Source organism: Felis catus, chromosome A1 (genome assembly GCF_018350175.1).
Source record: "Felis catus isolate Fca126 chromosome A1, F.catus_Fca126_mat1.0, whole genome shotgun sequence".
Classification (NCBI taxonomy): Eukaryota; Metazoa; Chordata; class Mammalia; order Carnivora; family Felidae; genus Felis; species Felis catus.
The window spans coordinates 51,416,480-51,434,015 of NC_058368.1; the positions used below are offsets into that span (position 1 = coordinate 51,416,480).

General features: G+C 32.7%; 1 protein-coding gene across 15 annotated transcripts in view; it reads right to left on the bottom strand.

The window, feature by feature from the left end:
• The window catches only part of MYCBP2 (MYC binding protein 2), a 283,602-nt gene that overhangs the window by 205,489 nt on the left and 60,577 nt on the right, over window positions 1-17,536 (bottom strand). For all 15 annotated transcript variants that reach the window (XM_045054591.1, XM_045054579.1, XM_045054571.1 and 12 more), the window contains exons 6-14: window positions 15,990-16,232; window positions 15,719-15,790; window positions 14,234-14,330; window positions 10,240-10,313; window positions 9,968-10,106; window positions 8,348-8,424; window positions 7,055-7,259; window positions 5,409-5,573; window positions 2,973-3,131 (exon numbers count right to left, since the gene is read on the bottom strand). In XM_045054591.1, the coding sequence (XP_044910526.1) occupies window positions 2,973-3,131; window positions 5,409-5,573; window positions 7,055-7,259; window positions 8,348-8,424; window positions 9,968-10,106; window positions 10,240-10,313; window positions 14,234-14,330; window positions 15,719-15,790; window positions 15,990-16,232 (1,231 nt within the window). The remainder of the gene's footprint in view (window positions 1-2,972; window positions 3,132-5,408; window positions 5,574-7,054; window positions 7,260-8,347; window positions 8,425-9,967; window positions 10,107-10,239; window positions 10,314-14,233; window positions 14,331-15,718; window positions 15,791-15,989; window positions 16,233-17,536) is intronic.

The window sequence follows — 17,536 nt, forward strand, 5'->3', positions numbered from 1 at the left end:
CTCCACTCATAGTTATATGCCTAAAAGCATACAAATTTCACCAACATTCACTAGAATGTTCATAGAAACCTTATTCATAAAAACCAAAACTAGAAACCACCCAAATGTCCATTAATATGAAAAAAGATTCCAAAACTGTGGTATACATTCACACAACTGATTACAACAATGAAAATGAACAATCTATAAATCTTTAAATCTATAAATCTATAAATCTATAAATGCTTGTAACAATATAAATGAATCTCATAAACAAAGTTGAGTGGAAAGAAACTAGACACTAGAAACTATGTCATGTGACATAATTCTATTTATATAAAATACAAAAGTATGCAAAACTAAATTAAGCTGTTATCTAGAGAGGTAGATGGTGACTGGAGAGGAACATAAAGGGGGATTCCTTGGGTGCTGGTAATATACTATTTCTTGATTAAGGTGCCGATTACATGAATGTGTTCAGTTTGTGATAATTCATCAAGATCCTCACTTATGTGTATTTTGATGCATGTATGTTTTACTTCAATATAACAAATAAAAAAAATAATGAAATACAATGTCATAGTCATCAAACTGACAAAAATCAGAATGTTTATACTACCTCTAGGAGTGATGTGGAAAATCAGAGTATAAATTGATACAACCTCTTTTAAGAAAAATCTAGCAAAGCTGAAATCTACAACACCAGAAATTACACTTGAGAAATCTCAGATGTTTGCCAGGAGACATGAATAAAAGAGGTTTTGAAATTATTGATAAGAATGAAAAATTAGAAATAAACTCATCTATCAGCAGGAGAATGGATAAACTGTGGCATGTTAGTGGTATGGTTTATTACACAGCACTTAACATGAATCATTTAGATTTATATATACCAACATGGACAGAGTTCAAACACAATGGTGAGACTAAATAAATAAACCTCCTAATCTGCAGAAAAATATAGATTGGCACTTATAAAAGTATCTTACATATAAAACATGAGTATGTAACACATTTTACATGTAAAATATATAAGAACAAGTAAAAATACAGAAATATGACAGGATCAAAGTTATGATTGTGGTTGGTCTGGAGAAAGAGGGAGTATAATAATAAATCTTGGAAGGAGAATACAGGACACATCTATAACTTTCTTACTGAAAAATAAGGCATGGTGCTAGATACACAATTTTTTCATATTGTAATCTTATTTTCTATACTTTTCCTTTCTTTTAAAAAAAGATACATAAAAACCCTTTATGTTCCCTATGACTATATAATCTGTATTCATTTTATGTATTACACTACTAGTCTGCTTTCTAATTCATTACTTACTAGCAGAGTAGGTATGATTTTTTACAAAGTAAAAAAAAGCCTTTAACAATTTTATTTTGGTTATTATAAATTTTACAGTAATACTCTAAAACACAGGTGTAAATATATGCCAAATTTTCATAAAAGTTTCAGAATAACAGGGAAATAATTTTTTTTAGTTCAAAACTTTTATGAAACATAATCTGAAAATATATTTATATTACATATAGAAAACTAAACTGTTTCTCTCCTTTCTGCCTAGTAGGTATTATCCAAAACTATGGTTCAGTATTTTAGCAAGAAGAAAAATATTTCCATTTTGGAGTAATCCATTTCATTCCTTTCTTTTGTTCTTCCTTCCTTTTAAAAATCAATGTGCTCTAACAGACTTACTCTTTTTAAAAACAAAAGCATTTTAAGAACACGCATATATGAATATGGTAAAAAAAAATAGTGGCCTCTTGATATTCAGATGAGTCTGCTATCAAGAAGGTCCCAAACCTGTTTATGTTAATTCATACAAATATTAACCCTCAAATATTAATCCTCAAACTCTTTTGTACTTTGAACACAGTTCAACACTTGGTTCTGATAATATGTATTTATTTCCTATTCTTCAGCCCACACCAAATTAAAAACAGAAAACCAGCAATTGGAATGAAGGGTACAGGATAGCACTGATAGCAGCTGGAAGTAAACATTGAGAGCAAGAATGAAGTAGACATAAACCATTACCAACACCAAAAAACCACAAGCATGACAAAGGATAAACTCTTCTTCCTGTCAATACCCTTTGTGTTAGGGAAAAACATATGGTGAATAAGGTGCATCTACAATTCAGCTCTTGGTAAAGGGTCAAATATTCTTAAGATCATTTTCAGTTGTCAGGAACTGATTAAATTGCAGGTAGCATGTGCTCTTAAATAGGAAGATGATATTTGCCAGATAGACTGCTGCCAAATATGGCTAAAACTGAAAATGTGTAGGGATGCCTGGGTGGCTCAGTGGGTTGAGAGTCCAACTCTTGATTTTGGCTCAGGTAATGATATAGCCCTGCTTGGGTTCGAGCCCTGCATCAGGCTCTGCTGATGGAGCCTGCTTGGGATTCTCCCTCTCCCTCTCTCTGCCCTTTCCACGCTCTCTCTCTCAAAATAAGTAAACTTAAAAAAAAAAAAAAAAAACTAAACTAAAAATGTGTGGTATAAAAGAAACTAATAATGAAGAGTTTGAAAAATGCGCTTTTCTAGAATAGTCACCCAAAATGCTAAATCAAAGAGGTGCTATTACATTTTATATAAAATTAAGAAAAATAGGGGAGCCTGGCTGGCTCAGTTGGAAGAGCATATGACTCTTGATCTCAGGGTCATGAGCACAAGCCCCATGCTGGGTGCAGAGATTACTTGTATTACATACATACACATATATAAATAGACAAACAAACAAACTTAAAAAGAAAGAAAAACATTCAAGTTCATTTGCTCAAAAATTAAAAGTCTAAAGTATACTCGATTGTTTCAGTGATATAATACCAAATAAATAAGAAATTCAGTGGTTTTCCTAATTTATAAGTATGAAATTAAAGAGCCACTTGTTTCGAAGAGTAAGATTCTTTACCACACTGTTCTGAAAACCTAATGAAAAGAGGCCACAAAGTTAATATCCACATGTCCAACACCTACCTTTCCCCCCCTGGTTCATGGCACCAGTGTCTCGTCCACACTGTCCTTTATTATTTACACCAAATGTCCAAACTTCTCCATTCTTCATTAAAACACAAGTATGGGCTTTGCCCATAGCTACCTGAATTACAAAATGACCCTTCAAATCTGTTACCAAACCTGTAGGAAAGATACAAATTTGGTAAGAAACAACAATAAAACCTTTCTGAGTCTAGTAAATCATCAGTATTGTAAAAGGACCACCTCAATACAGAATTTTTTATTTCTGGGATAAAATAACCCACAAAAATGAGAAATACATGGCCAAAAGACTGGCCAGGTATCAGCAAATTAATTTTGTAGGTTTGTAAGGAAGTTTCAAAATCTTAACACATTATCATCCAGACTTCAGACAAATGCCTCTCCTGAATGTTTCCTCTAAATGTCAACACTTCTCAACAACCCTCAGAAGGGTCACTAGTTCTGAAACTTTCCTGGTCCAAGAACAAAGGAGCTTATAAATCATGTACTTAACCTGCTTTGACTTGCCTCAGCAAAACAAAATAAAATACTTGCTGGGGAATACTGAAATAACAGTTTCTGTAGAAACCTGTGAGATGATCCAAAGCAGCATTTTTCAATCCTTTTTAACCTACAGTGCTTTCTTCCACAATCCAATAGCTAGCTAGTTTAGCCAGCTCCTAAACCTCACTTATTCACATATAACTTTCATTGTATGTGCCATATCCAAATGCAACCCATATAAGCTTAGTATTTTTTGCATCAATTTTAAATTGACTAAAGCATTTTTAACCTTATCAAGTAATCAACGGTAAAAATCCGATTGTTGAGTATTTCCACTATATACTAAAGAGTTAAAAACTGAAGTATTTGTTTTACTTAAATTACAAAAACCATAATTCTTATATCACACTTTGGGAAAGCTGTTATTATTATTATAATATTATGTTATTATTTTCTCAGATATTACTTTCCTAAGGTGACTTTCTCTTCCACCCTATATTACTTAGGTCTTTTTAGCTCAAAAATTTCCATTTTTAGTATTTAGTATACTTGAAAAAGATATGTATATTTAGCAATATTACTTATTATTACTAATAGTACTAGCTGACATGTTTTGGCCCTTGCATGTGCTAGGCTCTGTGCTTAGCATTTCATAAGCATTATCTCCTATAATCTTATAATAACCATATGAAACAGGTACTGTCATTAGCTCCCTTTTGAAGATGAAAAAAGTGAAAGTAATCTCTGAAAAGTTAAAAAATTTAAGTTAGCTATTAGCCAACTAAAAAGTGGCAGTGCCAGGATCTAGGTCCGTATCCATAACCATTAAACCACACTTATCTAATATTTAAGTTGCATAATACCCAACTGTCTCTCAGACCCTCAAAACAAATACAACATTTTGTGAATCCTTCCTGTCTTATTGCTGGGAACAGTGCCAGTAGTTTTAGGCAGGGCTAATCATGGAGCTTGGCCAGTGCAGCTCTACCTTAGCTACTACTTTGGAAAGCTTTCCCTACACTCATTTAGATGCTCACATGACATGTTCTTGGTAGTACCCTGGGGAAATGATGTTGGTAATGTAACTGATTTATCATTGATGAGTTACTTATCTCCCTATTTAGATAGTTATGGAAGGATTCTCTCTCTCCTATATTTACTATTATATCCCCAGTTCCCAGCACAGTTGTCTTGTACATGTAGAGTCTTAACAATTACTTGCCATGTGACTGAGTAACTGAAAAACCAAAAGTTACTGTAATGAATGGATATGTGGGGTGGGACTAGCCAAATAGAGAGTTTTATATTTATAAACTCTAATTGCAAAAATTTGTCATATTTGGTTGCTAGATTTTCTTTCTAGCCCTTAAGAAATGAGTATGATTGTGACAGCCCACTTGGCAGGATTTTATATGAGGTGAATATGTAAAGCCTGTGAACTTCTTCGTAAAAAGGAAAATAGAATAAAATTTCTGATTGGAAGTTTAAGTGATGGTCTCATGCTGGGGAAATGACGTGTTGAATATTTCTAGCAATTAATTATTAAGTTGAACTCTACTCAAGCAATATGTGAGTTGCCTTAATGTGGTAATACTTAGATCCTCAGTTGGCCTCAACTGACAGAGTGAATCAAAATTTGGGAGTGGGCTCTTGTATAGTTTAAAAATAGTATTTAGCCTAGCTATTGCTTGCTAAAATCCTGCTGGCTAACACCGATTAAAATTTGTGCATTTATCCAGTATATATTTATTGAGAACTGACAGTGTGTCGCAGCTTGGTGGACAGGCAGGTATGGTCCGTCACTGAAAGAAATGTGGAAAAAGTAAAGAAAATATGCTAGAACTGTTAATTTCCTAGACATATCTTTCCAATATAATGTCTAGTATTGGACTTTCTTTGTATAAAAGTGAAATGTATTTAAGTTGAACTTACTTGAACTGTCAGAGTAAATGGCATCTTTCCCAAACATGTATAGCTCTCCATCTTTAGAAATAACAGAACTACTTCCATTATTGCAGGCTGTGTACACCACAATCTTTCCTTCCATCTTAATTATCTTTTTAGGTTTGTAGGGTTTTGATTGCCGTCTGCTCTTAGCTTAAAAAATAACACAAAACAAAATTAATTTAAGACATCTATGTATAAATAAAAATATATGCATTTATGACACACTTTATTTATTTTCACAAAGGCCTGGGATTCCCAACATGTCAATTAAAATAAGTCAACCTGCAAGCCTCACATAGTTAATTAATACTTAGGCTATCACTGTCAGATCCTTTTCTTTGTTATATGTTAAAATTTCCAATGAGAAACACCAATTTCTAACAAACTTCTGGGGACCTCAATCTCTGTATTAGCTATTTACACATTATTAACACTATTCCATATATATATATATATATATATATATATATGTGTGTGTGTGTGTGTGTGTGTATATATATATATATAAACACCATTTCACCATCATATATAACTATATATGTATATAAATTCCCTTTTCTCTCAAACTCTACCTCACATGCTTTCTTATGCTAGATCCTAGAAAGTGAAATCAGTTCCTCATTCGTTGAACACATGTTTAAGCATCCAGTTAGTGGATGGGAAATACATATATGGAGAAAGACTAAATAAATTTAAATGTGGATGATGATCCAAGTAGCCTCTGATACCAAAAACGAAATCCCTGAAATGAGCAAAAGACAAGGAATATCAATCTTCTGTTCCTTTGGTCAATCCCAGTTCTTGATGCCTTTCAGAATAAAAACATATTGCTATGCTGGGCACAACTCTGGGACTTAAAATACCATTATACTTTTTCATATAACATGACCCATATACATGTATACAGCAACTACACTATCTCATGCTCAAAGAAAGAACAAGGTCTTCCAAATGCTAGAAGGAAACTTGGCTGTGCTCAAGTTTCTGAGATGGCAATACACGTTATGTGTTTTTTTTCCCAAGTAACTTTTATTTACACATGATTTTTACATTAGATGTTGAATTCAAACCTAATCCTCATAACATGCTACTCCACTGTGCTAAAACATGTAAAGTATATGGGAAGTTACAAAAAGAGAAAAATGGCACTTTGAGAAAGACTGAACAGAAATATAGGAAAGATAAAAGATAAAATTGTTTTCATTGTTTAGGAATGATTTAATCACAGAGAAATAACATCAAGAATAGTGACCCATAACTAAAGCTACTACACAAGGCAACAAAAGGTTTACTTCATTCTGAAATATATATTCCTTATAAAATTTTGGGTGACCTAAGATAATATATTGTAATAAATACGTTTTTAAAAATAACACCAATGAGCAAAACAGATGAATGGCAATATATACATACAAAAAGTATATATAAAAATTTATGAAAATCAACTCTACAATGAAATCAGCAATCCCAGTTCTTTAATGAACAGTACACTATTAACCAATTATGCCACAATGTAAAATCATCTATTAATCTGGTAAGGTTAATCTGGTAAGGCTACCGAAATTGATATACCTTATGTTAATAAATTCCACAGTATTTTTACTGAATGTCCAGTTTCTTAGTCAACTTACTTGACTCTCCATCTTCTCCTTTACTAGCAGATCCTGTAAAGAATATGCTTCCATCTTCTGCAACTAAAAGGGCATGAGAACCATCATGTCCAACTGAAAAGTGTACAATCTTTGGAGATTTTGTAATTGGTAGTTCAACCCATTTTCCTGCTGAAGGACCACCTTGCTTGATTCCAAGACTCTGGTACTTGCCAGTATAATATATCTTATATATCAAAAAAAAAAAAAAAAAAAAGAGGGAGTAAGAGAGAGACAGAGAATTATGGTGCCTTTTGGGGTAGCGTACCAGGTTTCACATGAGAGAAAAAAGACTTTCATATCTTACTAAAAAACAAAAATAACAAGAAACCAAACTGTTTTTATACTTCAGTGAGATCCATCAGTAGGAGAGAAATATACATATTTTTCTAAAGATCCAGTTCATAATAGCTTTTTCGTATCTATTCAAGGTATCTATAATCTTCCATTATAAGTCTCCTGATAGATATGAATAAAAATATACTTCACAAATATACTCTAACCTCACAAGAGGAGGAAATGGATAAAATTCTCAACTTGTTTTCCTAATGTAAAAAACCCTACATATTAATATACCATAATTGCCTAGTAATTTTAATTTTCTTTTTTTTTAATTTTATGTTTATTTTTGAGAGAGACAGACAGACAGAGCATGAGCGGGGGAGGGGCAGAGAGAGAGGGAGACACAGAATCTGAAGCAGGATCCAAGGCTCGAACTCATGAGCCATGAGATCATGACCTGGGCCAAAGTCAGATGCTTAACCAAGTAAGTCACCCAGGTTCCCCTAGTCATTGTAATTTTCAAAATTCTTGTAATTACCTCACTTTATTCTCACACCCATGAGATAAGAAAGAAGCTTCTATCTCTACAGACTGAGCTCTACAATCTGTCACTTATACTTGCTCCTACTTTCCCCAAATTGTAGTCTTTATATTTCTGAACATTTATAGAAATTTTCAATAAATGTGTTCATCAAAATAAACTCAAAATATGAATTCATTCCCACTCAAAGAATTAAAAGCTCCATAATTAAAATATCTGTAAAAATGTAATATTTTATAAAGTTTTATACTCTTGTATCTCACAATTTTCTTTTATACTATTTCAACATGAATAAAATTTCACCATATTAAAAAAACATAAAATAATTTAAAATCAAAATTTCAATTATGTTTAAACATGTGATCTATGTAAATAAACTAATCAACTGATTATACCAATTGGTTATCTCATAAAACACAGGATTTCATTTTTAATACTAAAGAGTAATTTACCTTTCCATTTGCTGTTTTCATTAGTGCAAACTCTCGCCCTGCACCAAGAATTGCTGACTCCTCATCAAATCCTGTGCCTGATAATACAAGACTCATAAATATTACTATATTTTAATATGAACAATGTAAATCATAATTTTGCACTATTTTGAGTTATTGAAACGTCAACTCAGTACCACTCAAAAACAAGGATGACGATAAACTTGTTGAATCACTATGAAACTAATGTAACATTGTGTGTCAACTACACTTCAATTAAAAAAAAGAAAAAACAAGGATGACAAAATATGCCATATTCCTGACTTAAAAAAAAATTAACAGTATGTAGAAAGATAAAATTACCATAAATTTTTAACTTGTTCCAAACTAGTGCCAAATTAATCTTTTAAACATAAAAAAATGTTTAAAACCAATGTCAGCAATATTTCTTGAATTAATGAATTAAGAAATTTTTATTGAGCATTATTATTAGGTAGTAGGCATTACATAGTGCATGAACCTTATCCCATTCAATTTTCACAACTATACTGCCTGGTTTACTCGATGAGGTTAGTCCAGACACAGAGTCATTTGGGCTTGAACAATGTCGTGCAGGTATCTGAATTAAGGTATATTAGATTCTTTGTTCCATGCTCTTTTCTACAGAAGAACATTTCATGTGGCTACTCCATGAATTTGGGTACATATGTGTGCATACATAACAAAGACCCTTATGCATATTTTCAAATTCTAAAACTATGAGTAAATAATTACATATGGTATATTATATGATTTTGTCTAATATAAACTACTAGTTTATGAGCTTTTTAAATTTAAAAACTACAATTTCAATTCAGTACTTTCTATGGAAAAATTATAAAAACACTACATAATTAAATAAAATAGGCAAAGCATATCACTCATGTCAAGTTTATTAAACTTAATGAGATAATAGTCAAAAAAGGTGGGTCTTGCAAAGAATCCTGCACGTTAGAAATGGCACTATTAAACCTGGAACAGCACGGCAAACCAAAATTGAGAGCCTCCTGGGAAACAGGATCCTAATTACTACTAGGACACTGCAGGAGGATGTATACTAAGACAGAAATATTCTGTGGCTGTCCCTATTTCTGCATCCAAATGAAAGATTATTAATCAGTGTTTTAGGCCAATTACCATTGTCACAATCTACGGGATCATTCTATGGCTGTCCTAAAAATCTGTTCAAATTAACAATCAAAGGCTTCAATGAGGGAACTATGTATATTAATGTAGTAATATTTACAGCGCAAGTTTTCAAAATTTTAAATAATTGAATAAAGATAGAACATATAAATTAAGGATGTCCCTAAGTGCTGCCTATAATTCTTATCAAATGTAAGTTTATTTTCATTTGCTCTATTTAAAATGAAAACAGAAAATCATTAGTCACTTTCTTCAAATGGTGTTCATATAACACACTCTGTTTAAAGACCATATTTCCTAGTTACTTATGCATACTAATTCATAAGTTGCTTTATAGTAACAGCAAAGTAACTGCCAAAATATAACACACAATGCTTAAAACACTGTACTAGTTTTCAAAAGAATAAAGAATCTGAAAACTTAAATATGGGAGAAAGGCTTATTTGACTATCTTACTTATAATATGCAAGTCCTTTTCCAGATCAAATAGTGAGATTCCACAGGCATGTAAACATTTTCTGGCCAGTTTAAGTTGTAATTCTTGTTGTAGCACAGGTTCAGTGCTTGTGGCAAAAATTCTGACAACAAAGCCATCCTAAAAGAAAGAAAACACTCAGAGTATTATGTTGCATAAACTGGTCTTCCAAGGCTTTATACTAATTAATATCAAATAATTTATGAGAAAGGGATTCCATTTACACCAGCTATTCATGATTCAGAGTACTTACATCTCTTGAAGCAGCGATCTGATTAATATATTCTCCATCAGTGAATAAAATATTTTGACCTTCAGTATGGCAATCTGTACAAGAAGAGGAAAAAGTAATTATATTACAATATAAATAAATAGCTCACAAAATGACTTTACTCCTCTGTTGAAGTCAGAATGAGAGTTCTCCAGGCAATAAGGATAAACTTAAACTTAAAGGGATACTGTGCTTTTTTAATAAAGAATTACAAATTAGCAGAAACTAAGTAATTCAACTATTATTACATCTTGTGCTTACATTTATAAATCTTCCATAATCAAGGACCTGAAAGCCCACCTAATTTCAAAATGAATTAGTATTAGATGTAGTCTGATAATAAACATGCACCATGATGAACAAACTATAATGTTGGTTATAATCATTTCAATACATGCAATGTAGGCAACACTCTACCTTCAGACATACATCACAGTCATTAGTGTCACAGAAAAATACAGATAGACCTAAAGCTTCTGCATTTGAGGTCTATGGCATCCAGCTACAGATATCCCTTGCTTTATCAAACAGAACTGGTTATACCATTTCCACTTAGAAGTTTAATGGTTATTCCCAGCATTTTCAGCATTTAGCATGCTATGTATACATTTGTGTGTGTGTGTGTGTGTGTGTGTGTGTGTGTGTGTGTGTGTGTGTGTGTTTAAAGTAAGCTCAATGCCCAACTGGAGCTTGAACTCACGTCATGACCCCAAGATCAGGAGTCACATGTTGTACTGACTGAGCCAGCCAGGTGCCCACAGCATGCTATACATTTTAAATGTTCATCTGCTTTGTACAACAAACACACTTAGGTTTATGTATTTCTTTTGTCTGAAAGCACTCATATATTTTGGCTGGAATATTGTGTTTTATCAATACCATATGTATCTCTGTGGAACAGTGCACTATCTACTTTGATCAAAATAATGCACAAATGCCATTGTAACAAGGGATACCAGTATTACAGAAGGACCACTGGAACATGTGTTAGTGATTGCTACTGAACAACATGAAACTACAAGCAAAATCAACATCTAAATATAAACTGTATCCTTTTGGAAAAACAAATGTTCAGCAAGCAAGTATAAAAGCACACACACTTCTCAAAATAACTGCAGAGAACTAGGATGAATCTCTCCATTAATTACAATACCAAAATAATATTTCATTTCTATTTGCACCTGAATCAACAAAACGTAAAATTCTGGTTTTGGAATGCAGTAATGGAGCCCACCCAAATAAGCTGGATTACTCCATATCTTTGCCCAGGAGCTTCATACTAGCATACTTCCTTATTATAAATATGCAAAACACAGGCAGACCCTTACCAAATAGAGAATTCAGTGATCACAAACTGGAAATAGAAACTGGGAGACAAGGCCCACTGGTAGCCCAAGAGACTTGGTAATCAAAGAGAGGAGAAATCGAAAGAAAGAGTTCCTAGTCCACTGTACAGAATACAAAGAGGCGCAAGAAAGATGCTTCCCAAGCTCTAAGCAGTAAGATTTTAAACTAAAAAGCAAAGAAGAAAAACTCATTATAATTTCAGATAAATGCAGGGGTGAGGAGTGAAGTGGCACAAGAAGAGTAGCAAAAATTCTCATGATCTGAGGCAATCTGTCACCAGACATGGAGAGTAAATGACATAGGATACAATATAAAAGATATGTCAACATATAAAGGCTAACATGATTATTAACAGAAAAAAGTATGTTCTAAGTTCATCAATGCTAGGTTGAAAATAACTTATTTACAAGCTAAACTATAAGACAAGTTGAAACATGAAGCTCAAGGAATTACCAGATTTATGTCAATTTTAAATATGGTATTCATTACCATCTATAAACCTGACAATTTACTTGTGCTTCTTGATGTGAAAACTATAGAGTTGCCCCTAGTTAGGGGGAAAACGAAAAAAAGAAAAAAAAAGAGTGCTATTGAAGAAATTGCAGACCAGGTCAAAGAAATGGAAAAATGATGATGGGTATCTTCCGGGTATCTTCGGGCTTGAGCGCAAGTCTTCCTGCTGCATGATTTCGAAAAGATTTTCTCTTTATCCTTTCTTTATCCAGAATGTAATGTTATAAGACAGCATCTTCAGGAAAATATCAAGCAACATCTGCCAGTTGGGAAGACATACAACACGGGACTGTCCTCCCAAAGTTTGGTTCATTCTTCACCTTGAATATGGCACGTACTCATGAAACAAAGAAAGCCACACTTGTACTGTTAAAAGTTGTATTTCATATGTTAAATGATGTAGAGGGATTTAAACTGAACAAAAACAACAAGTCAATTCTTATCATATTTTCATCATAAATAAAACAGCTATACATAAGCCATTTTCAAATAATCTTCTCAGTCACAATCTCTGTTAATTGATCAGGGTTTCTCAGAAGCAAATCTTTTATATTAGTATCTACCTGTTGGTGTGTGCATGGTGGGGGTGAGTGTTTAAAATTTTTCTTCCAAGACATTATCCTAAAATGACACACACAAAGAGCAACAGGGATGCTCGTTACAGTATAACATGGTGAAAAACTAGGAGGAACTTCCATTTGAATGTATTTTGTAACATTAAAATGATATTGGAACTATATGCAGAATATTAAGTGAAAGGGATAGGTCCAAAAAAAGCATTAGGCAGCATATGATCTCTTCTTTTTTTTTTTCCACAACAATGTCCATCTAAACATAGGAAAAAGATAGGATATTTACCAATATGCTGATAGTGTTTATACATGAGAAGTGGGGTTACAATTAGTTTTTATTTTTTCCTTATATATACTTATACAATAAATATTATTTTTAATATATGTATATATAAGGGGGTACATGTAATCATTTTAAAATCATTATCATCATCATCATCATCATCACCAGAGGCATGGCCCAGGACTTGCAGTGATTTAAAAAAACCTGTAGATATATCTGTAAACAGTGATTTACAAAAGCTCTAACAAGTTATGTTTTCCAAAGTACTTTATTTGTTGAAACACACATGAAATGTGGCATTTACCTTAACATGGTGTCATGTACACTAATTTGGATATATATATATATATATATATGCATAGCAACATCTGAATAAATGTTTGATGAAGTTGAAGGAATCTTTAAAAAATTAACAAGCAGCTTGGGAGCAATTATCCTTCCCAATGTATTCTTCGGAAGTAGTTCTCAATCATTTTCAGATGGTCAAGTGCCTAAAAGTAGTATTGCTGCTCTTCACGAAATTACTGATAGACACATTAAACATTTAAGATTTTAACATAAACAAACTTCCTCACTATGCATTAAAGGTATATGCAAATTCAAAGATTTTAAAATGGATATCATGCATTTGCCCAGTGTTCTACAAAATTTAAGATCCACTGCCCCAGAATTTAGAACGTACAGTGATTTAAGAGATAAATGCGTATGTGCAACTTCAAAACTAAAGCAAAATGAAATGTGTCCAATGTGCCTTACCAGAGTATTATTAAAAAGTATAAATGATGGAATTAAAAAAATTCCTGATCCATTCTAAAATCTGTCTCTGAAAACCCTTTCATATGAAGAGGAAAACCCAAAGTGTACTGCTATTAAAGTAAAAATAAAAATTAACAGAGAGTTCTCCATACCAAGTTTTATAAGAGCCAGAGTCATGGTTTTATTAGGAGCAACAAAGTAACCTCACCCCCTTATTCAGCAGCTGAATTAGTCTTGGTGGTGAGGGTGAAGGACCAGGCTGCAGATGGGCAGTGATTTGAAAACAAACACTAAAACGATTTATGCTACATTTCTGATGTCTGTTTTCCTCACATGCATTAACTTTATACACACTATAACATTTTTGTATGTCAAGATTTTTCTCAACCTATTTATAAGCAAGTACTATCCCTTGCTAATCATTGTTTATAGGTCCAAAGGCCCAATATGCACATCTCTTAAAATTTACCTGTAAAGAAAACAAATGACTAGTTGAATAACATACCTGGTAATATCACAGTACCATCCTGTTCCAGTGTTTCAGGGCTTATTCTTATGGCTGTCATGCTGTGGTTATTCACATCTCTATACAATAAATAACCCTGTAAACAACAAAATATATTGCTGTGTTATGTGTACAAATATCTTTTCATTAGCTAGTTAGCAGAAACAATAGTCATACAGGTCTGTATAGTTTTCTGAGGTATGATAATATGTCAAATTTCATGTCTACAACAGATTAAATATTAAAAATACAAGTATCTGAGGTGTGCTTTAATAAGAGGAGGAATCATATACCACTGAGTATCAATTTAACCTATTACATTCTCAGATACATATATGAGATACACCACACAGGCCAGTACAGACATCTTGCTCAAAATTATTTTATCATTTGCCAAGTAAATAATAGAAATGACTACTGTTACTTTAAGAAATATTTTAAGGAAATATAGCTGAAATATTTAGGTTAATATTAAGAAATGAATAGAGTAGTGGTTTGAGATGGAATGATATGTCACTGAACATACTTCCACGTCCTTATTCTTTATAACATACTATAGTGACAAATAACAATTTGATGTTTTGAACCATGTTAAGTTTTAAAAGACAATCGCTGAGAAATTAATTTGACATTTAAAATTTAATTTCAAAATCTCCCCAGTAGTTGATCTAGCACAATTATTTTTCATATAACAACAATTTCTTTAATTTTCAAAATCCTTTCAAATATATCTTATAATCTGATGATGACAACAAGCTCTGAGCTGAGCAAGACAGGTATGCGGGGACATATTTATTCGACATCCTTCCACAAGGGAGCTTGTATTTTACCTCTCAGGAAGGGAGAGTATGGAAATAAACACTTCTGGCCCTTTTCCATCCTTCATTCGCTTCTCTTCATGGGAGGTGAAGAGTGTAGTAGTGTGTCTGATTGCTGACACCCATTTGGCCACATTAGTCAGGTGATGAGATCACAGCATTAAGAAAGCAACATGGGCCTACCACTTTTCTCTTTGGGGATACTTTGCATGATCCTCCATACAGGTAACTATGCCCTGGGCAGACCACGCACTGTTCCCTGGAAGGTACTGATCTAGGCTTAAAGTGGAGGGTCTGGTGGCAAGAAATTCTAATTTGGACTCATGTCATGGATACATTCCCAATTCATATTTACTAATGGTAATGGTGGTCTCCATTCTTATCTAGAGATTCACAAAATTTGGCTAAATAACAGGGGATCAAATAAGCTAACTGAGTTGTCCAAAGTCACACAGCTAGTAAAGATCACGGTCAGAACTAAAAGTAAACCTCTCATGAATTCTAAGCCAATGTTCTCTATACTACACTGTATTATTGTTATTAGCCATATTAGTAAAAATATACCATATCTGTTTAAACAGAAGTCACATTATTTATTGATCAAACAAGTACAAGCCACATGCTCTATAAGAAAGAAAAGTGTGGTTTATTGTGGATATTCTCCTACCTGAGCATACCCTAACCAAGACTTTTTTTCTTTTCTGTTTCTGATGCGAGATGTAGAATTATATATATGGCCCTGCAAAGTAACAAAAAAGCCCATCAACAGTTGCATAATTAATAATCAATGAAAAATAACATAAACAGATGACATTTTATACTTGTGTTTCCATTATGATTACATCAAAATTAAATAGTACTGTAAAAACGAAGCTGAAAACAAAACACAATTAGGGATAACTTCTGCTAGAATTAAGAACTGTAAGGAATCACATTACCCTAACTGTTCCACTGTATCCAGAGCCTATTTTGTATAATCCATCCTTGCATAACAGATAAAGAAAAAATCCATCATTCTGAAGTAGACACTGATCATCTTCATCAACGGATATTTCCTTTAATGGCCACTTGTGCATTAAAGCTGCTTTCTTAATGCCATTGCTAAACCAGTCCTGAATTTGAATTTTTCCCACCAACACTGCCTGTACACTTCTCTGTAGTGAATTTAGTATCATTGGCACCTATTTAAAAGACAAGAAACAAATAAAAAAGCATGTTTAAATGTCCCAAACACAGACAAAATAAAGATACTTCAGTAATATGTCATCATTTATGAGAAAATAAATTGCTCAGAATTATCATGGTTTGGCACATCAGTAAAAAGTACTAACTAGAAGTTTATTGTAAGAAGCAAATTTCAAGCAGCCCAAAATAAAAATGTCAAATCCAAAGATTATTAACTGACAGTTTGGCTCAAAACACTGAAATACTGCATCTTTCTCCAAAACACTCAATAACCACTACTGCCTATGATTTCAAGTTTTGTGGACGGAAACATACTAGATTAGCAAAAAGTATGAATACTGGATATAAATAAAATTATACCGTATTAGAATACACATAAGCCAAAATATTTTATATGTTATGCATAATTACTAATATGCTTCATGATACGAAGCACAAATTTAAGCATAAGAGAATGGTGTGGCTTCTACAGATGAAACAAAATTTCCAATGTTTCTCTTCCACTTTGCTTCTCCATTATGACTAATACCCATCAACATCAACAATATTCCATAATATGAAAACTCATTTAATTGTGTATTCATTCAGCACTCATTTATCTAATATTCATCAAAGACCTGCTATAAATACCTGTCACATTAAATGAGTCCTCAACAGTCACCAGCATGGGACCAGCACTCTGCCAGCAGAGGAAATTCTGTTCCTCACCTTTTGTCCCTCTTTTACCACATCCAACAATACAGCCAAGCCGCACTGTCCAATATAGCAGCCATTAGCCACATGCGACTGACTACTGAGCTCCTGAAATGTGGTTAGTGCTTTAAATACAAAATACCCACTGGATTTTGAAGACTTAGCATAAAAACAAGAGTACAGAATCTTAATATTATATTGATTACATGTTGAAATTATTTCTTAGATATAGAGCTGAGTGAAATACATCATTAATACATACACATTTAACCACACCTATTTCTTTTTACCTTTTTAATGTGGCTAATAAAAAGATTTTAATTACATACATAGACTACATTGTATTTCCACTGGACAGCACTTTGTAGAGGGTAGAGCTTTCATAGGAATAAGTGACCCGCTGTTCATACAGTCTCCTCTTCTTCCAGTTCTAAGGCCTCTGACTCAGCCAAGATATGTAATTTATACTATATATACTTATATATATAATAGATTTATGTATATAATATATACATAGTTGAATACTATAAATTCTTTCACTAGAAGTAGCTATATTAAACTCATGGCTATTTTATCTAGAATTGATATCCATATTACTATATAATAT